The sequence below is a fragment of the Furipterus horrens genome, unplaced genomic scaffold (genome assembly GCF_987537825.1).
Source record: "Furipterus horrens unplaced genomic scaffold, mFurHor1.1.pri manual_scaffold_5, whole genome shotgun sequence".
Classification (NCBI taxonomy): domain Eukaryota; kingdom Metazoa; phylum Chordata; class Mammalia; order Chiroptera; family Furipteridae; genus Furipterus; species Furipterus horrens.
This window is the reverse complement of record NW_028327175.1, coordinates 119,513,726-119,535,157: the sequence shown is the minus strand read 5'-3', so window position 1 is coordinate 119,535,157 and position 21,432 is coordinate 119,513,726. Positions and strand designations below refer to the sequence as shown.

Below are 21,432 nucleotides of genomic sequence, written 5' to 3'. Positions count from 1 at the left end.
CCTGAGAGGAGCTGGCCAGGGCTCTTGTATCTCTCTCCAGAGCTCTCTGCAGTTTGCTCTCCCATTTGAACCTCTTCCTAGCTCACCTGGCCTGCTACACCTGTTCCATCCCCATACCCCAGGCACCTGGTTCACTGCAGCTATACCTCCTTCTGTATGGGGAGGAGCCCCCTACTACTGTGAGCCCCAAATCAGTTCACCTTGGGAAAGTCCTGCCTCCAGCCAGCCCATACACACCACTGAGCCCCACTGGGGTTGTTTGAATCTCTTTGTTTTTGCATTCTTTTTGGTAATATTTCTTCTCTGATTTAATTAAAATACCCCCCCCCCGAGTCAGTTCAAACATTCTGTAATAGAAGCACCCCCAGAAGGCGAGGCTTGGTCTCAACATAATACCACATTGGGGGTTGCATTGTAGCTGGTGTCCCCCTGCTCTGAGTTTAGCAAACTGTGCAGAGAAGACCCTTGTTCCTGAAGTGAGGTGGTGGACCCTGGACCCAGGGGGACAGTCTTCTGCTGGGGTGTGTAGTTGATGGGGCAGAGAGGTTGGGGGCCTTCAACAAGGTTAGTGAGGGGGTTGGCCTGCCAGCAGATGGGGGAGAGTCCTTGAGTGGGTGGGTTGAGGGGAGGTTTTTGTGGTGAGAGCTTGAATCAGCCTGGGTGGAGGGGCAGCAGCCAAGTGAGGGCATAGCTGAGACCTGTAATGTCTGTGGGCATATGGATATTGTTGAGCCAGACTGTTCCCGGACTCTCAGAAGTACAGTCCCCTGCCCTTGGGAACTGACCTTCTAGTGGAGGACAGCCCACAAACAGTGAGGCAGTATATCTATGAGAGGGGACAGGGCACAGGAGCTCAGGAGGAGGGTGAAGCCAGAGATGAGAGTCTGGGACAGGGTGGCAGGGTCCAGGTTGGGGGCCTGAGGGGAGCATGCCCTGCATGTTTGGGAGCCAAAGGGAGGTCATTGTGGCTGGTCTAAGCAACCAGGATCAGAAGGTGTGGGCCTGGATGGGCTGTGGGCACTGTGGGAGGACTTGACCTTCTTGTCAAGAGGCCTCACAGTTCAACTCCAGCCCCAGGCTCCCTGTGGAAGGGCTGTTGAGTGGCCTTTTGGCTCAGAGCTCGCAGAGCAGGACTATCTCTTGGAGTGGGTGCCAGTGGCTGGGCCTCCAGGTGACTGCAGCTGTTGTGGGCTTGGCAGAAGCAGTGCTGGTGGGGCCACCCCACCCCATGCATTCAGTGTACTGCTGGTCCAGCTCGGGGCTGTGGGCTTGGCTTTAGTTTTTTGGTAATTTTCAAAGATTTTGGTAATTTCACTTTTTTTTTAAGAGTTTAAAATTTATTTATTTTTAGAGAGAGGATAAGGGAGGTAGGAAGAGAGAAACATCAACGGGTGAGAGAAACATGGATCTGTTGCCTCTCGCACGCCCCCACCTGGGATTAGCCTGCAACCCAGGCATGTGTTCTAACTGGGAATCAAACCCCGGCAACCTTTTGCTTTGCAAGATGATGCCCAATCAACTGAGCCACAAGGGTCAGGGCTGTAATTTGACTCTTATCATTTAACTTTTGTTATGAAAGGAGAGTGAAAATAAAATTAGGATAAAAGCAAGTCAAAGATGATTTTGAAATGTTATTTAATAACATTTGGGAGAGTGAAAAACATGATTACTCGAACTGAATTTCAGCTCAGGTTCACTTTGGGTCTTGCCTTCAGTGTGCTGTGATAGCTGCACACAGCTGTCTTGTCTGTCAGACTTTTATTCTGCATCCAGGGGTGGCATAGCAGGTGACTCGATACATTGACCCAGTTTGCTGGAAAAGTGCAAGGAGATTGTTATTGTCATAACCACAGGCCTTATTTCAGGAATAGAATGAGATAGAGAGGGAATTGTTACAAATAGGCCATTGCTCTGGCTTGTTCCCTGCCCCCAAGTGTGGAAGAATAAGATAAATGCACATTAAAAATTTCCACTATTTTAGTTTTTATAGAGAAAACTGATAGAAGAGTCTTATTTAGTCCCATCAAGAATATAAAAACGCTAGCTGCCCTGGCTGGTGTGGCTCGGTGGATTGAGTGCTGGCCTGTGAACCAAAACACCACCAGTTCAATTCCCAGTCAGGGCACATTCCTGGGTTGCAGGCCAGGTCCCCAGTTGGGACGTGTGAGAAGCAACTGATCTATGTTTCTCGCACACATTGATGTTTCTGTCTCTCCCTCCTTTCCGCTCCCTCTAGAAATGAATAAATAATATCTTTTAAAAAAAGGGGGAGAGACCAAAGACAGTCCAGCTTTTTAAAAAATACATGTGATCTCAAACTGCACAGGGATAATGATCCTCCATCACTTCCTATCCCAGAAACCAAAAACTTCTGTCCATAGCAATCTTGTCCCCCTTCAAAAAGAGCATATATTGTTTTGCTGTAGTTCACCTACACCAAAGACCCAAATCTCCAGTGCAGGGGATTCCGAGGCTGTCACCTGGCTTGGTGGGCAGCAAGTGCTGGAGCCAGAGACCATTGCCCCTTTGCATTGGATCCAGGCTGCCATGCTCTGGGACTCTTTCACTTACCTCGTAGTCTGAGCCACCCAGACATTTAGCCGCACTTCCAGGGAAAACAATACAATAGCCACATAAGGGATTTTTATATAAGGGCCTTAATCATTACTGCAAAGCAGTATTGAATTGCCAAATGCACCTTATAATTAATGAATGCATAAATGCTTGAATTTGAATAATGTTGAAGAAAAGCATTATTATTTAAATTGAAAGAGCTCTTTAGAAACTGGACAGAGTAGCCATGTGTCTAGCTATTGCTCTGTGGTGAGGGTCCTTCATCATTCATTCTCCCTTCCCCATTAATTACACTGGCTATCATAGTGACTTCAAACCACTGACCCTTCAGAACATGGTCCAGTTGCCAAAGAAGAATGTCCTCTGACCAAGGAAGCTGTCAATGGCGATTTCAAAGTACTCTTCCCAGGAGCATCCAGGGAGGCTTGCTCTGCCATTTGGCCCTCAAAGACTCGACTCCATTTTTTTAAATAAATAAGTGACTGATGTTATGTTAGAATATGTGAAATTTATTGAATAAGTAACATATATTTTAAATAAGTACTGTGTGATCTGTTCTCTGCTCATACTTTGTCACCCAATGTGTGGGTTTTCTTCACCAAACAATTCTGTAATTCTCTGCGGTCCCCACTTGGGTGTCTTACAATTTAATTTATTCTGACAACAACTGCCCAGAGTTAGCATAGGCTGCATTTCAGGTGCCCAGGTTACCCACTTCAGTCTATCACAGCTCTTTCCTCTGGTTTGATAAGTTTCTGTAGTGGCTCACAGAACCCAGGGAAGCGCTTTAGTTCTGTCACCAGTTAATTATAAAGGTTACAATGAACAGCCAGATGAAGAGGTATATAGGCGGCTCTGGAAGGGTCCATAACAAGGGGGCTTCTGTCCCCGTGGAGTTTGGGATGTGCCACTCTCCCGATACAATGTGTTCGTTCACTCACCCGGAGGCTCTCCGAACCTCCTCACTTGGAGTTTTTCTATGGAGGTTCCGGTTACACAGGCATAATTAGTCTTTGGTCATTGGCAATTAGCTCAGTCTCTAGCCCCTCCCTCTTCAAAGAGGTGCTGGTGGAGCTGAAAGTTCCAGCTCTAATCAGAGGGTCAGTTTCCTGAACCAGCTCCCATTCTCCAAGAGTTACCTTATTAGTTGAAAACCACATAAGGTTGAAAGGGGCTTGTTGATGAGTAACAGCAGAAACTCCTTAGGAGCTCTGTGTCAGGACTGGAGATGAAGACCAAATAAATATTTCTTATGATATGACAGTATCACAGTAGTGAGGCAACATCGTGGTACAGGACTCCATCACTTGCATGCTCTTTATAAAGTGTTATACCTGAACATGGCCAGGACACTGTGGAAGCCAGTGCCTTTTCTTTGTGGGGATGAGTCATGTTTGAGATAAGTGATATTTCTATTGCCAACGTCAGAATTAGTCTGTCCATCATGAAAAGATTGTTTTTCCTTTAAACTTTTTCATATTATAAAATATTTATTGTAGAAGACAAACTTAAGCAAAAAAGAAGAAAACAAAAAACTACCCATGAGTCCAGCATTAAGGATAAGATGTTGTTATTTTGGTACTGTTTCATCGTACCTACACCTCCCCAGACATGCAGTTTTTAAAAAATTAAGTCTAGCATCTAATACTTTTTAAAGCCATGAGCAGTGTCACAGAGCTGGTTTTGTGCTCATTCTCTTTACATTGATGCCCAGCTCTTTTTAAGAAATAGCCTTTGGCCTTTTCACCACTGCCTGAGGACTCCGGCACGAAGTGTTGTTTCAGTGGCTGCCCTGCCTTCCCGCACCAACCTTTCTTCCCCTTGGGTGTCTCACAGCCAGTCCAGGCTCCACTGACCACTCATGTAGTTTCCCTGGACGGTGTGGGTTACCTGCTGAGTCTGGGTCTTCTCTCCCACAGATCCTGATGGCCAGCTGTGCAGCATTGTTACTGCCCAGGACGAGGAGCCGCAGGCCTGCCCTGATGAGTTTGAGGACTTCGTTACTTTTGAGGCAAGTGGTTTTCATGAGAGGGAGCTTGACGTTACACCTCCTCCTCTGTGTCCTCTTAAGTCCCACTTCGCTTAGTGGTGCCCGGACTGGGAGGGCAGGGCAGGGCTTGCTCTGCAGCGCTGTGTACCCTGTGGGGGTAGCTGTGGTTGGTGGGTGCTGGGCTTCGTAGGGAGCCCATGGCCACAACACACGGTTGGTGGATGTCTACTGTGAGCGTTATATACCTAAGACCCTTGGCAGGAGGTGCCCCTGGGCCCGTTGTTAGTGGGGTGATAGACTGAGCAGTTAGGACTCTCTGGTGATGCTGTCACCTTCTGTCAGGCTGCCAAGCAAGGCCAGAGCAGGGAACTCATTGTGAGATACTCATTTTATCAAGTTTCAAACCATGTTCTGGGTCTGCTGGGGACCTTTGACTAATGCCTTGCTTTACTCCACCCCCTATCCCTGGAAGAAGCCAGGGCTGCAATGGTTACGTGGTGTTCCCGGTAACTGGGCATTTTTTCCTCTGCCAAGGCTTGGGGAAGGTCTGTGAGCACAGCCACAGAAGACAGATTACTGTCATTCTGTTGAGGTGGTGGGATCTGGATTTTTTTTTTAAGTTCATGAGAAATTCCTGAGACCTTGAAGAGCTGCTGGGGAGGGCCGTGGTGGCCACCACCAGCTCCTCAGCCCTCTGTGGCCCAGCGAGGGGAGCAGGGCTACGCTCTGACTCAGTGAGCCTGAAGCCTTGCCTCAGCTCCTTTGTAAAATGAGGCAGTTGCACAGAAGAGTTTCTGAAAGTCCCTCTGAATATTAACTCACCAGAGGTTTCTGCTGCTTCCCTTCTGTGTCTTGTGTCCCTCTCTGAGATGCTGGTGACTCCCTTAGATAACGCAGGCTCACTTCCTTGCATCTCTACCGGCACAAAACCGCACCCCCACCAGGCCACCTGGACATATTTACCCTTCACAGGGTACCAGCTGGGCTTTCCCCTCAAAGGCAGGAGCCAATCACCTTTTGTCTCCTGTGTTCATTCCGAGTGTCACTGGGATGTGCCAGGCTCGGTTCTGGCACGTGGAGACCAGTGCCTAGCTGGGACTTGCACTGACTGCGAGGCAGAGTTTGACCAGATGGGGGACCTTGAGTGTGCATGACTGATGTGTCAGCTTTCGGATCAACTGCCAGCCCCTGTGACTGTGAAGAGGCTGCTTACACAGCCTGAGTAGGAAGACTGTGGTTTGGCACATTCTGGAATTTTCCAGGAATGGAGCTAGGTCAGGAGGAGAACATTCTTTTTTTGTATGGGGCATCTGGAGAATTACCTTCCTAGTAGTATCACGGGGTCCTGTCACCTCTGTAGTCAGCACTGCACCCTTATTACATCTCCCAGTGCATACACTTTGCCATCGGTGTCTTTTGTTTTATTCCTGTCATATTTCTGCTAGGGCATTGCATCCATTTTTAAAATATTTTACGTGTAGGTGGGTGTAGTGGGTCAAATGCTGGTCCCCCAAAGATACATCAGCCCAGAACCTATGAACGTGACCCTGTTTGGAGAAAGGGTCTTTTCAGATGTAATTAAGTTAAGGACTCAAGATCAGATAGAGCCCGCTGGGCAGAGTGTCCTTAGATGAGAAAGGGAGGAGACACACAAGGGAAAGGCGAAATGAAGATGGAGGCAGAGGTTAGAGTGATGCAGCAATGAGCCCAGGGCCGCCAGGAGCCTGCAGAAGCTGGACGGGGCAGGAAGGAAGAATTCAGCCCTGCTGCACTTTGATTATGGACTTCTGGCCTCTAGAACTGTGAGAGGATACATTTCTTTTGTTTTAAGCTGCTCGATTTATGGTCATTTGATATAGCAGACACAGGAAACTATTCAGGATAGTTAAAGGCATCAACACATTTTGTACTTGAAGTTCCCATTTGGTCTGAAAGAGTGAGCCAGTGCAGCAGGGCTGCCTGCCTTGGCACCTGTGTGGAGCCGGCTGGGGTGCTGTTTGACCATGGCCCCATTTTGTTCTCGAAGTGGGCAGATCCCCCTTCAGCCCACATGACTGTGGCCCTCCCACCTCTGTGGGTCTTGGACTTCAGGGTGTACCAGCTCCCACCTCTTGCCTTTGAAAGGCATGGTGGGAACCTGACATCTCAAAGAGTATGCAAAGGGAATGCTTCTCAGGTTTTTAAATCCTAATTTTTCTTTTAGAATGGAGGAAATGCCTTTTTTAAGCTTTTCTGTTACTTAAAAAATTAATATGTTATATTTTAGCAGTTTTAAGTTTACAGAAAATGGAGCAGATAGGAAAGAGAGTTCCCATTGCATGACCCACCCACACACTAACAGTTTTCCCCATCATGAACATCTTGCCTTAGTGGGTACATTTGTTACAACTGATGAACCAATATTGATGCGTTATTATGAACTAGGTTCATAGTTTACATGAGGGTTCACTCTTGGTGCGGTGAACAGTCTGTGGTTTTTGGCAAATGTACAATGTCATGCATCCACCGTTACAGTACCATTCAGAGCAGTGTCACTGCCCTAACAAGGCTCTGTGATCTCATGATGCATCCCTCCCCTCACTGGCACCCAGCAGCCACTGATCTTTTACTGTCCCCATAGTTTTGCCTTGTTCAGAATGTTGGCATTATATAGTGCATAGCCTTTGCTGACTGGCTTCTTTAGCTTAGTAATATGCATTTTCAGTTTCTCCATGTATTTTTATGCTTTTTAAGGTTTTTTAAAAAGTTTTCTTTGTTTTTAGAGAGAGGGGAAAGGAGGAAAGAAGTGAGGGAGGGAAATGGTTGCCTCTCGCATGCCCCCAACTTGGGACCTGGCCTGCAACCCAGGCATGTGTCCTGACTGGGAATTGACCCAGTGACCCTTTGGTTCACAGGCTGGTGCTCAATCCACTGAGCCACATCAGCGAGGGCTTAAGGTTTTTGATGTAATTTTTAGGGGAGTTGAAACTAGGTTCTGTGAAATTTATAGAAAGATTGCTCTCTTTTAAAAAAATGCTACTACATTACATAATCTTTAAAAGTCCAATAAAAATATGAGTAGAGAATATGTATGTTATATACAAATACCACATTGGGAGATCCTCTGCTGGAGATCTCCAGAGATAAATAAACCTTTTATTGATTTTTCAGTCTGGGTATGTGGCAGTGTTGGTCAGGGGACCCTGTGCAGGGAACTGACGGTGGGCTGCAGCTTCTGGTCTTTCCTGCTGGGGCTGTTCAGTGGGTCCCGTAGCTCCCAGCATTCCCCCCGAGCATCCCTTTGGCTTGTTGCTTTAACAGAACTCCTAGGAGAAAGTCACTGATGTGGTGTGTTTAGAGGGGGAAGAGGTGAGGAGGGTAGCTTAAGGTTGGTTGCTGATGTACAGGGAATGAGAAGAAAATTCCTGGTTTGAGAATTCAGATTTTCAGTGAGGTAGAGGATGGAGAGCTAGAGGCCTGCAGAGGGTGATCTCATGCATCAGGATTTCTGGAAGGGGGTGAGAAAGTCCTGGGCAGGTGCAAACAGAACTGATAAGAATTGGCCCTGCTGTGTGCCTCCCTTTTCCCAGTACCAGCATCTAGAGAAAAGAGCTGCCTTAAGAAAATAACAGGGAAATGTATCTTTTATGCAGACTGTTACCAGAAAGGTTAGAGTCAAGAACAAAAGCCATTCTGTTTTGAGATATGACTAACTGCTAAGAAGCCAGCAAGGACACTTCTTGAACTTTGCTCTGCCCCCGCATCCTCCACCCCACCACTGCCATAGCAGGAGGTTTAACAGAGCATATCTGGGAGCAGGTTAAACTTTTCCTGGCAGTGATGTACCTTCAGATGAACACACAGGTTTGGCAGAAGCCCCAGCACAACTTGTCAGTTGAAAGTCTGGATGGGAGGCCCTAGAACTTCCAATACGATGGGAGGCCATCTCCAGGAGCATGCCCTGGCAAGAGCTGGTGTGTGGAGCCAGGCTCAGCCTGCAGAGCTGCCTGGGCCAGCATCTGAGGGTAAGAGGAGGCTGTGTGTGGCGGGACACAGGCTCACACCATGCTCAGCAGTTAGTTTCCCTCTGAGGGACCACACCCTGTAGAGAGGGGACCCCACACTTATTGGGGGTTGGCTACACATGAGTTCCTTACTGGTGGCTCTGTACATGGCCTTCCTTATCTGTCTGTTGGCAGATTGTTTGCTAATTGGTAAAGGTAACATTAACATGTAGTGACCTTTCCTAAGATGCACTTAGATTTCCATGTAAGTTCATCTTAACATGTTTAATTTGTAAACATTTTTACAGTTGGTGGCAGAGACTTGTGGGTTTCTGGGCAAAGCTAGGTCCTGTCTGGTGACAAATATGAACAGATCGGGCATGTCTGTGAGCTGTTCTTATGTTTTGTCTAGTAGACTATGAGTGAGCATGCACCATGGTCTAAGATGACTTTCAGCCTCTCTTGAAAAGCAGGTATTTACCCAACTGCCCTGGAAAATTACCTACTGGCTGGCATTTATTCTGGGCAGACTTTACCAATAGGAATTGTTCCTCAGGAGCTGCACAGGTTGGGCAGCACCTGGGAAGTGAGCCATTCCTTTCTTCCTGGCCACTTGGCCCTCCCTGGGTTTTGTCTTAGATGCTCATGGAGCTGATCGGTCTCTTGTTCCCTTTGGCCTGCTGTTTGTGCCCTCGGTCTGCACAGGAAGCTCCAGACGAGAGGCTGTTTACCAATACCCTCACCAGGGTGTCTTGAGTGTTTATAGCTATGCTGTGGCAACAGGACCTCCACGACCTCATTTATTTCTAATTTGGAGCAAATTAAGGTGTAAGTGCAAACATAAAGCCTTTTGTGAGGTGGAGAACAATGTTCATCTGCGTCTGACTCTCATTTGGTGCAGGGGAATGGGTTTGCTTTAGAAAGGAAGGTGAAGGTGGAGGAGGAGCGGTCACCCCTTCTATCTGTTTAAGAGGTGGGGAGATGTCCAGAATGGAGTGTGTGAGTTCCTGACTTGAGGCATTAGGGTTGTAAAGCTCCTGCCTTGTTGTTCCTGTGTCAGTGGAGAACTACTTCCATCCTGATGTCCTGTCCTAGCTCCATGAGGCTTTCAGCTACATCCCTGGCCTCAGCAGCACCACTGATGGCAGTTCCTTGCAGGTAAAATGAGCAGGCCCAAGTGCCTGGACCTTCTTTCCTTCCCCGGAGAGAAATGCTAGCTAACTGCTGAGTTGACTTGCTCTTAGAGATGCTGAGCTGCCATTGAGGGCATGGGGTCTATGCAGCTCAGAGAAGAGCACCATGCATCTGTTAGAAATGCTGGTTGGTTGGCTTTTTATTTTATTTTGTTTTAAAGATTTTATTTATTTATTTTTGAGAGAGGGGAAGGGAGGGAGAGAAAGAGGGAGAGAAACAATGATAGGTTGCCTTTCATATGTGCCCAGATCGTGCCCCAGCAGGGGTCAGAACCCAGGCATGTGCCCTGACCGGGAATCAAACCAGTGACCTTTCACTTTATGGGGCGATGGCCAACCAACTGAGCCATTCTGGTCAGGGCTGGTTGGCTTTTTAAAAGCTGACCGCAAGAGTCAGTTTTGTCCCCCACAGAAAACCAATTATGAGGATTTAGTGTCTAGGGGGCCTGCAGTGGCCCTGTGTGGCGAGGAGTAGGGTGTGTGGGCCCTGCCTGCTTCCTGGGTCTTAGGACTGAGGTTGAGATGGGGTCCTTGGGCTTGTCCTGCAGATAAGGAGCAGTGCTCTTGTAGGAGTTTTCAGCTGAGTATTGAATAGCTGACTGGTCTTTGTCATTATCGTTACAAGTCTAGGGCGGTGGTAGTGGAGGTCCTCCTGGTGCCCCTGGGTGGTTCTTGGGTAACATCCCATGTGAGCAAGCAGTGCCATCTGGGCAGCCGGTCAGTAGCCACACCTCAGAGTATGTCAGGAATCGACTGTGGATTTTGTGCCTGTTAGGTAGTGCTTCCCCTTTGGGCCACCTCCTGACATACTGCTGTCTCCTGCCCAGTTGAGGTCGATCATCTCTACCTGTGCTGCCCGCACATCAAGCACAGGAGTCAGTCTGGGCCCAGTGGAAAGAGACACCTGCTCAGGGATGACAAGTAGAACTAACGGCTTTTGAAGTGACTTTCTGGCTTCAGATTTTGAAGTGAAATTAGTTGCCTCAGATTCCAAGGAAGATTGGGTTTTTTGTTAAAAACGTAAGTAATGTCATTGAACACCTCAGTAGGTACATCTTGTGTCACTCCCTATTTTATTCTGGCCTTACAAATAGCTGGCAAGGATTCTACCCACCAGTGGAACATGAACCTCACAGTCTTTCACTTTCTGTTTCTGGACCTGCCTTTGTGGTATCTCTTGCTCTCATATGGTTGCAACCTTGTGGGATATGTATTTATAACCCCACCTTTTAGAAATGAGACAACAGGGCTTAGAGTGGCTGAGACCCCAGTCTGGAGTCATATGGCTGGTAGACAGCAGACCGAGGATGGACCTGGACATCTCCTGAGCCACATCAGGCTCCCACTGGCCCTTTGCCTCTCTTCTGTGAGGCAAACAGCCTCAGGGACACAGCTGTATGAGGCCTTCTAGTTGTCCCCCAAAGTAGCCAAGGACTGTGACTTTTTGTTGCCGCAGCATATCTGAGCAGACTGTTCCCCTCCCGTGATACCTGAACCCCTGAGTACAAAGTGCACCTTTCTCCAACTACTTTCTGAAATCTTACCTGTTTGCAAATTGTTAAACTCAGAATCTTGCAAGCGTGACATGTTGGCTGTGTTTCTTAACCAGTGCAATTGCATTTTAATTAAAGTTGAGGTTATAAATTGAAAATGGCCTGTTTAATGGTTCTTTAGTTTTAAGTTTATTTGTACAATCCACAAATATTTCCTGCCTGCTATGTGCCAGCCCTGTGCTAAGTGCTGAGTCCCTATGGCTAAAAGTAAAGATATGTTTAGTGGGAAAGTAGACATTTAACCAGTGAACATAATTGATGGGTTAAACAATTGATTAATTAGTATTTTGAAGTTAGACCATGTAACTGAATTTCAAAGCAATATCCTGAACATACAGAACAGGGTATTCATGGTGACTTTTTAAATTAAGAAGGCATATCCTTACACTTTTGAATGCTAATTCTTTGGATATAAATATTTCTAGAATCTCTTTTTTGAAAAAGATTTTATTTATTTTAGAGAGAGGGGAAGGGAGGGAGAAAGAGAGGGAGAGAAACATCAGTGTGTGAGAGACTCATCAATCAGTTGCCTCTTGCACAACCCCAGCTGGAGACCTGGCCCACAGCCCAGGCATGTGCCCTGACCGGGAACCAAACCTCATAGACCGGCACTACATCTACTGATCCACACCAGCCAGGGCATGGATATAAAATTCTAATGCTAGAAACTACAAAATGGGTGGTTCTCCTGGGAAATATGATGTATTGGGTGCTTTGTATCACTCTTAGGTATATTTCTTTAACTTTAAAGATTACTCCAGTAGATTTCTGTACTTGGACAAATGACTGTTTTGTTGTTTTATTTTTTTCTTTTCTTATCCTCACCCAAGGACATGCTTATTGATTTTAGAGAGAGGGGAAGGGAGGGAGAGAGGGAGAGAAACATCGGTGTGAGAGAGACCAAACATGCAACCTAGGCATTTGCCCTGACTAGGAAACGAACCCACATTTCAGTTTATAGGATGATGTTCCATTCAACTGAGCCACACCGACCAGGTCCCTATTTCTTCATTAAAAAAAAAATTAAATTGTTTTGTGAGCTCATCTTTCTGCTTGGAAGTATAGTAGGGACTTCTCCCATGTGAGTGCTCCCCCTCCATGTGTTCATTTTAGTTCCCACGGCAGCCTCGTGCTGTGTGGGTCACTGGGGCTTATTGCACCAAATACCACATGTGGACATCATTATTTCCAGGGTGCCAGGACTGACTTCTTGGCATTCTCTTCTAGGCCAATGAGGTGACAGACAGCGCATACATGGGCTCTGAGAGCACCTACAGTGAGTGTGAGACCTTCACCGACGAGGACACAAGCACCCTGGTGCATCCTGAGCTGCAGCCTGAAGGGGACATGGACAGTGCAGGTGGCTCGGCCATGCCCTCCGAGTGCTTGGATGCCATGGAGGAGCCTGGCCATGGTGCTCTGCTGCTGCTCCCAGGCAGGTCTGTTATCCTCCCCAGCAAGGCCTAGATATTGTACATAAGGCACCATGTGGACGTGTCTGATGGGCATGTTGGGTTCATGGAGGGGTTTGTGTCAGAGTGGTTTAGAATCCTTACAGGACGTACAAGAGGGCATGGACCCTGCAGGATGACCTGTGCCAGCTGCCCTCAGCAGTCTCCTGGTCACAGCTGACTCCCCTGTCAGGAGATGCCCCTCCTGCTGATGGTGGATGACAGTAGTTATGAATGCTGCACAACTGCTTTGGCTATAGAGATAGGAATTCTAGGAGAATAACTTGGTCTTTTGGATTTTGTCATCACAGTTCTTATAAACCAGTCAAGACAAAATATTCAGTAAGTATCTTCTGTCAGGATCTTAGGCCCTCATCTTTGTGGCACCCATAATCAGACCTACTGTTTCCCCCACCATCCCAGCTACCCCATGCATCTGAGGACCAGTTAGAGAAAGCAGGAAGGGTGGGAGAGGTGCGTGTGGATCCGAAGGACAGATGTGGTTTTGCCCTCTGCTACTTGTGAAGCCACCGTGTTTGGCAGCCTTGGAAGTGGTTGGTTTTTATTTTGTTTTCCCAGAGTTTTTCATTTTTTTTTTTTTTCTTTACTCGAAGTATTACATAATGACACCTAAGTGCACCTGTCAAAAGTGCATAGATACGCCCTCACCGGGGGACACCTGGTCCCTCCCAGGAGTCCTGGCCTTTTTTTTTAAAAAAAGATTTTATTTATTTATTTTTAGAGAGGGGAAGGGAGGGAAAAAGAGAGGGAAAGAAACATCAATGTGTGGCTGCCTCCTATCTGCCCCCAACTAGAGACCTGGCTCACAACCCAAGCATGTGCCATGACTGGGAATCAAACCAGCAACCCTTTGGTTCGCAGGCCAGCGCTCAGTTCACTGAGCCACAGCAGCCAGGGCCACCCTGGCTTTTTAATGGCAGCATCTTTCCCTGGTTTTGTATCTTACATACTGTGTAATTACATTGAAGTATCCTTTTACACCTGGCTTCTTTAGTTTAATATTGTGGTTATGAGATTTATCCATATTATTGTGCATGGTTATAAATCATTTACTTTCATTATTATTAGAGCTTTCCATTGTATGAACATGCTGCAGCTTTTTAATTTACTGTTGATATGCACTGGGTAGTTGACAGTTTTGGTTTTTTGAAAAAAGCTGCTGTGAATATTACATGTCTTTCAGTGGTACATCTGGAGCATGGACATTCAGCTTTAGAAGTTATTTCACTTATTGCAGTTCAGACAGTTATAGTCAGGGCTTATAGTAATGCTGTGGGTTTTGCTTGCCCCCCATCCTTGGCAGCACCTGGCATTGTCTGCTTTTTTTCATGTTTGTTTTCTGGAGGGCATGGAGTAGAATGTTAGTGTGGGATAGTTCTTACTGGCACTTTCGAGGTGACTCACAAGGGTGAACACCTTTTGTATCTTTTCTTGCCTTTATTGCCCATTTGGAGATCATCTTTTGTGAAATTGCTGCTCATGTTTTTTACCCATTTGTTAATTGCAGGGGCCTATAAAAATTTTCTGTAAAAGACTGGATAATAAAACTTTTTGGCTTTCAGGCCATAGTGGCACATAAGTGGGTGGGATTTGGCCTCTCTGGTCTGTTGGTCATGGAACCTGTCTTTTTCTTACTCATTATAGGATTTCTTTATCTATTTTAGATATGAGTCCTTTGTCCTGTATGTAGATTGCAGATATCTTTTTTCTACTCTGTTCAGTTTCCTGGTGGTATCTTTGAGAAACAGATGTTTTTAATTCTGTTGTACTATAGTCCAGTTCATCTGTTTTTCTTTTGTGGTTAGCACTTATGTGTTCTGTTTGAGAAATCTTTGCTTACCTCCACATCACTGTAATGGTTACTTACGCTTTCCTTTAAAAGCCTGTTGTTTTGCCTTCATAGTCAGATCTGTTAGTGCTCTTTTTTTAAAAAAAGATTTTATTTATTTATTTTAGAGAGAGGGTAAAGGAGGAAGAAAGGGAGAGAAGCATCTATCAGTTGCCTCTCGCACACCCCCAGCTGGGGACCTGGCCCATAAGCCAGGCATGTGCCCTGACTAGGAATCAAACCGGCAATGTTTTGGTTCGCAAGCTAGTGCTCAATCCACTGAGCCATACCTGCCAGGGCTGTTATCTCTCATTTGTGTATGGTGTGAGGTAGGAATAATTTTTTCCATATTGACATCCAATCAATTCAGTCTTATTTTGAAAAGATTCCTCCTTCCTCCACTGTCCAGGTGTTACCTTGGTCCTGTGAGGTGCCTGACTAGAACATTTGAATTTACACATGTGACTTGTAACATTTCCACAAAACTAGAAAGTGCTGGTCACATCCTCAGTTCTGGGGCTGCTCCTGGCCCTGAGTCAGAATGTGTCTTTTCTGCTTTGCCTTTTCAGATCCCACCTGCACAGCCAGTCCGTTGTCATGGTGATAGGTGACGAGGAGCATTTTGAGGACTATGGAGAGGGCAGTGAGGCAGAACTTTCCCCAGAGACTCTCTGCAATGAGGAGCCCGGCTGCAGAGACCCTGCTTTTCTCATCCCCAGGTAATGCAGCCCCACACTGGTGTGCGTGTCCTCCTCCTGCATCTCCCCATATTTGGTTGAGGGCAAATTTCCCCCCTGGTTCATAAATTGGTAAGAGAGGACTTATTTTATTCACTGTACTATAACTAACATACACAAATTTTAAGATTCATGCCTTGGTGAAAGTCAGCTGAAGTTCCTCTTGTCCAGTTGTATTCCCAGATCATGCCCCATTTATGAGGTCTCAGCTGAACCACATGGCACAGAGCCTATGCTGGGATACTTGGCTGTGTGAGCTCCTTAGCCACTAGCTGTGATCTCATTATGGTTGGTAGCTGGTTGTGACGGAAGCTATGTATGTATGTATGTATGTATGTATGTATGAAGATTTCAGTTACATAACATGGTATATTATTAACTATAGTCACCATGTTTTACATTAGATTCTCAGACCTTATCTCTTGTAGCTGAAAATCTGTACCCTTTGATCAGCCTCTCAGGGAGCCTTTAACATCACAAATACTTCTATGGATTTATTTCCTTATACTGTGTGAAAAGTTCTGGCTTTCCTCGCTTATGGAGCTGGTTACTCCCCAGCTGTCCTTCCTTATGGGAGGCCCTGGGAGAAAACTGGCACTTTTTGTCCTATGGGCCCAGGAGCCTTTCACTGGTGGCCGGCCCATCAGAGAACATGCCTCTCTCCAGGTAAGATCCTTGCCTCTCTCATTTGCACCCAGTTTTTGAAATTCTCCATCTTTGCTGACAACAAAGGCCGAGTATCTTGAAACTGTCTACCGCGAGATTCTTCCTTTGCTTAGACTGTTACCCAGGCCTAGGAGAACTGGGTGGGGGCCTGTGCCTGCCTGATGGGGTCCCTCTGGTTTTCTCATGTGCCATCTCCTAAGCTGCCCACAAGGGCGGGGTGAGAAGCCCTCCACAGGCATCTTTAGGAGTGTGAGTGAGGGAAGTGGTGAGCTTGCTTTCAGTAGCTCTCCTCTTCCCATACACACACTCATGGTAGTGCTGAAATCAAGGCCAAAGGACTTGGCATTGCTAAGTGTGTGTTTCTGTCCTGTTTTGGTAATCTCTTACTATTTGTTTAGTTTGTCCCTGTCTCTTGTCCAGTGTTTCACTGTCTTCTGTCTCAAGTGTGACTTCTATGCTACAGTTGAAGTTTCTCTGTAACTTTTCTTCATATTGGACTTCCAAATTGGCTTTTAAAAGCCTGTGGGTCTTCATGCTCCAGGGACGTTGCTGCCTTCTGGCAGGTGCATCACCAGTGCCCTGAAAGCCCAGGGAGGCTAGTAGAATTCTTTTTTTTTCTTTTCCTTCTTAAATCCTCACCCAGGGGTATTTTTATTGATTTTAAAGAGAGAAAGGGAGAGAGAGAAACATTGATGTGAGAGACCTGTAACAAAGGTCTTAAATTGTTGACAGGCAATTTTATACAAAAGCTATCCCATATCACCGCCTATTTTATCTTTATTTATTTACTTAAGCTTTTATTTATTTTTTAGAGAGGGGGAAGGGAGGGAGAAAGAGAGGGAGAGATACAGAAGTATGCAAGAGATACATAAATTGGTTCCCTCTCACACGCCCCAACTGGGACCTGGCCCACAACCCAGGCCTGTGCCTGACTGGGAATCAAACTGGCGACCCTTTGGTTCACAGGTTGGCGCTCAATCCACTGAGCCACACCAGCCAGAGCTAATTTTTTTTTATAATTAAATATGAAAATGAAACAAACTAAATAAACTTCAGTATACTTTATTTATACATAATGTATTGAAATGAAACTTTGTACATATCTTCTATATAACTTTTAAGAACTTTTTTTGGTACAATAAACTGTATACCAGTTTATTATGCTTGAAAACCTGAGTTTATTCGTGACCGGTCAACAATGTGTTAAAAAATGACAGAATTATTGGTGATTTATAATTCACGCGTAGTCTTTGATATTGGTGGTTTTTAGGGCTGTTATTAAAGCAGTTATAGTACAGTGAGTAAAACTCCACTTGCAGACATGCTTTGTTCTCACAGTGATGAGTTTTTGACGAAGGAGGAAGCAGTGTATCCAGGCACACACTTGTTGCTAAGGATAGCAGATGACTACCTTATTTCCTCCAAGCACCTGACCAGGAAGGAGCAGGTGTGTGGCTGAGCCCCCTGTGGCTTGAGCTGGTGGTGCATGTCTTGGTTCATAGGTGGTGTTAAGGGAGGTGGGTTTACAGCAGTCTAATAGTAAGAGTAGGAATCTTCCATAGCCAGTTACCTGACAACATGCTTTTGCCTGGCTAACTCTAGCCCTGTGTGGAGTCACAGGTAACCTGATCAGTCCTCGCTGTTTCCTGAACTGACACTTCTTATCTCTCTAGCACTGACCCGCTTGCTGCAAAGCTGCACAGCATCCTCACTGATGAGGCCTTTGAGTTTTACTGTAGCCAGTGCCATAAACAAATCAACCGCCTAGAGGATCTTTCTGCTCGCCTGAATGATCTTGAAAAGAATAGGTAACTGATAAAGTTCTCAGCCTTGCTCTGTGTTCAAGGTGAGGGGGACTCTTGTCCACCGCTGCCCCAGCTGTTCTTATCCCAGGTGCCACCCACTTGGTCTAGCTAACTCTGGGGGTGCTTCCTCTGGAAGCTGGACCTAAATTATGGTTTGAAGGTGAACATGCAGATGCAGGACTCCTCCCTGCCCCGCCCCGCCCTCCCTGCATGCATTAAGCCTGTGCTTGGTGCCCTTCGCCCTACTTGGTCCTGTGTGCATGCGCAGTCTAATCAGCTGCTTCTCTCCCTGTGGAGGGGATCTTGAGACACTATGTATCCTGCTTGAGGAAATCCAGCGGGTGAAACTCTATGCTGGGAAATAGATACTTTTTTAATTTACTAGAAGATTTCTTTAATTGGGAGTCACATGAAACAGCATGGGAAATTTAAAGTAAGATTTGGTCTTTAAAAACAGATTTACGCCCAGCTTTCAGGGATGTTGGTTTAAATCAGGTATACATTCTTTAGGTGAGCCCCTCCTCTGAATTCACTTTTGTAAGGCTGCCTCAGACTCCATTACAAGAAGAATCCAGCTTTGCTGCCCTGTTTTTAAAACAGGCATCCAGGATCCCACCATGTACTGCTGCTCTCGACACTCGTTAGTCCACTCTCTCTCCTCCGTCTCCTGGGTCCAGTTTGTGTCAGACCATTTGTTTCTCTTTCTATTCCTATTACCCAATCTCGGCCAAGTCAGAATTCCAGAGGAGACCGTTCCTTTTGCTGGCTCCTCACAACTTCATAAGCTTCCAGTCATAGAACACACTTTTTGGGTAGTTTGCATATATTGACATGCCCATTAAGCATATTGTTGATTTAGCTGGTCATATGGGCAAGCCCCTGAGTGGGCCACTTGATCCGTGCTGATCAGTGCTATGGGCTACCAGGCAGTAATCCAGGGAGGCTTGCTGGAAGAAGGGGTCTCAGACTGCTAGAAGGTTACATAAAAGATGGCAGAGATATGAACCATCTTGATGATTTCAGTGAGTTTAGAGTAGTCTTCTAAAAACCACTTACATTTCTTTATTTTTTTCTTTCTAAAGATTTTGTTTATTTTTAGAGAGAGGGGAATGGAGGGAGAAAGAGAGGGAGAGATACATTGATAAGCAAGAGAAACATCTGTCTGTCGCCTCTTGCACACCCCCAACCGGGACCAAACCTGCACCTCAGGCATATGCCCTGACCAGGAGTCAAACTGGCAACCCTTTGGTTTACAGGACGATGCCCAAACCACTGAGCCACACCGGTCAGGGACCACTTAATAATGTCTTCGACTCTTTTTCTTAGGTTCTGTGCAACGCTCACAACACAGGCTGTAGTCTAGCAAATGCCCAGTTAGGTGAAGAGGACATGACAGGACCTCAACATTTGTGGCCCATCAGCAGCTTCAAAGTAGGAGAGCCTTGTGGGGTCCCGGCAGCACTAGTGCTTTCTGACCGGGAGGCCTTCCAGAGAGACTCAAGAAAATGTGGTATCTGGTGATTCCAAAGATCCACTGGCCTCTTTTTTTTTTTTTTTTTTACAATTGATTTTATTTATTTACTTTTACAGAGAAGGGAAGGGAGGGAGAAAGAGAAGGAGAGAAACAATGAGCGAGAGGTACATCAATTGGTTACCTCTCGCACACCCCCGACTGGGGACCTGGCCCACAACCCAGGCATGTGCCCTGACTGGGAATCAAACTGGTGACCTTTCAGTTCACAGGCCAGTTCTCAATCCACTGAGCCACATCAGCCCAGGCCATCGCTGGCCTCCTTTTCAGGGAGAACCAGTTTCACCTCTTATGTATATTTACTTGGGTGCTTTGGTGAGGGGTCATTTATTCTTTCCACATGAAGACTTGCCTTCCTGCTAAGTGGGCTCCAGTACAGGTATGCACCTCTCGTTCTCTGAAGATTTTTGACATAGAAATGGTCTTTTCCCATATGGAAAATCTGTTCTCGGACTGCCATGGTCACCTCTGTTAGGCTTTGTGGGGAAGATAACAGACTGAGACATGGCTAAGTACAGCCAGCAGGTCCATTGGGATCTCACCTTCAGTTTCAGCCACCTGTTCCCTAAGAAAGACAACCAAAGTTACTTAATATATCATTAAACTTATTATGATAAAATAAGGACACAACTGTCAGTCAGGAAATATACCCCTAAACACTCAGTTGAAGAGATCTGAATCTTGCCTGTTGGTTTCCATGGAATTACCTCAGAATAAATATATTTGGTCATGGTTTGTGGAAGATAAAAGGTGATTTAGTCCTAACTATATCTGGAAGCTTTGACATCAGGTATAATTTCTACTCAATGAGCCTCAGAAGATGCTGATAGCTATCATATTTTCCAGGTACCAGGGAACCTCTATGAAAACAATTTGTTTTGTAGAAAATTTTGTAGAAGTTTGCTTTACCCAGAGATATATTTTCAAATTATATCGCCCTGAAAGGTTGGCTAGGAAGACTGAACAGTAAGTTTGTCCTAGCTTATTCGTTTCAGGGAGTCTCGGTAATATTAGGAAGAAATTAGATTTGTGTTAAAATATACATTATCATTCAGGGTCTAATCAGGAGAGGGAGCCACACAGTGATTTGAACAGGGTTAAGTATAATTAAAGAGTGACTAACTATAACAGAGGTTCAGCTAGTAAGAGTAGAGAGAACATGGAAGAATGGACAAATATCAAATATTCATAGGGAGCAGCCAGCCCACCCAGGGCTGAGATCCAACTCTGCTTCAGAGGGTGTGGCCATGGCAGACTGGGTGGCAGATATGTCACTGTGGTGCCTCCCAGGAGGTGGGAGGCATGGCAAGGGGGGTAGAGACATGACTTGCTGAGAATCTGCCTTCTAGAATTTGCTAGAAGTCTGCTCTCTGGCTGTCAGGAAAGCTGTTCACTGGGAGAGGTCTCACCAGAAGTGCTTTGCTATAAAACTGCCGGAGGATGTGTCAGGGGAAGCTTCTGGGTACTGGGTGCTGCTGGGCACTGGCGCTGGGGAAGCTGCCCAGGTGGGGTTTTGGAGTGTGAGGTATTAGTGCCTAAGTTAAAATGGATGACAACACTTGGCTGTTCCACACATGCCTGTGTGTCATGTTTCATGTGGGGGCCAACCATTGGAGGGTAATTTGTCTTTAATTTTGACCCTCATTTGGGATATGGCACTGGCCAATGGCTTGAACCCAGTGCAACCAGCTGGAGGGGCCAGGCACTGGGGTCAACCTCTGAATGGAGATTTGATAGTGGCTTTATCGGAAATTTCTTTAGGGGTTGGAATAATGTGACTTGCTGAGTCCTTGACAAGCCCTTGAGATTGTTCCCATGTCCCTGAATGTTCTGCTGAGTGGGTCCTTCTGTGCATGGAGCTGTCCTCGCGAGCAGGGTGCTTGCATGCCTGTGGATGCACCCCCATCCCCATATCTCTTCAGGCTGAATTTCCTGTTTCCTCCCCGTGTGTTCTCTGACACGATTTTCCTGTTTGTTTTGATTTTGCAGTCCAACGAAGCGGCTCTCCAGCAAGAAGGTGGCAAGGTAGGAAACCGCTGGCAATTTACTGAGTTCTTCTGAAATGTATCAGTCATCATAGCTCTTTAAAAAAACAAGTTA

At 46.2% G+C, this 21,432-nt stretch overlaps 1 protein-coding gene across 2 annotated transcripts in view; it reads left to right on the top strand.

Annotated features, from left to right (window-relative positions):
* RAB11FIP3 (RAB11 family interacting protein 3) overlaps window positions 1–21,432 on the top strand; it is a 113,496-nt gene that overhangs the window by 78,201 nt on the left and 13,863 nt on the right. The window contains exons 3-7 of one of the 2 annotated variants that reach the window (XM_090277375.1): window positions 4,494–4,585; window positions 12,521–12,732; window positions 15,163–15,312; window positions 17,670–17,804; window positions 21,322–21,357. In XM_090277375.1, coding sequence (XP_090133501.1) covers window positions 4,494–4,585; window positions 12,521–12,732; window positions 15,163–15,312; window positions 17,670–17,804; window positions 21,322–21,357 — 625 coding nt within the window. The remainder of the gene's footprint in view (window positions 1–4,493; window positions 4,586–12,520; window positions 12,733–15,162; window positions 15,313–17,669; window positions 17,805–21,321; window positions 21,358–21,432) is intronic. The other variant, XM_090277376.1, reaches the window with a different exon arrangement.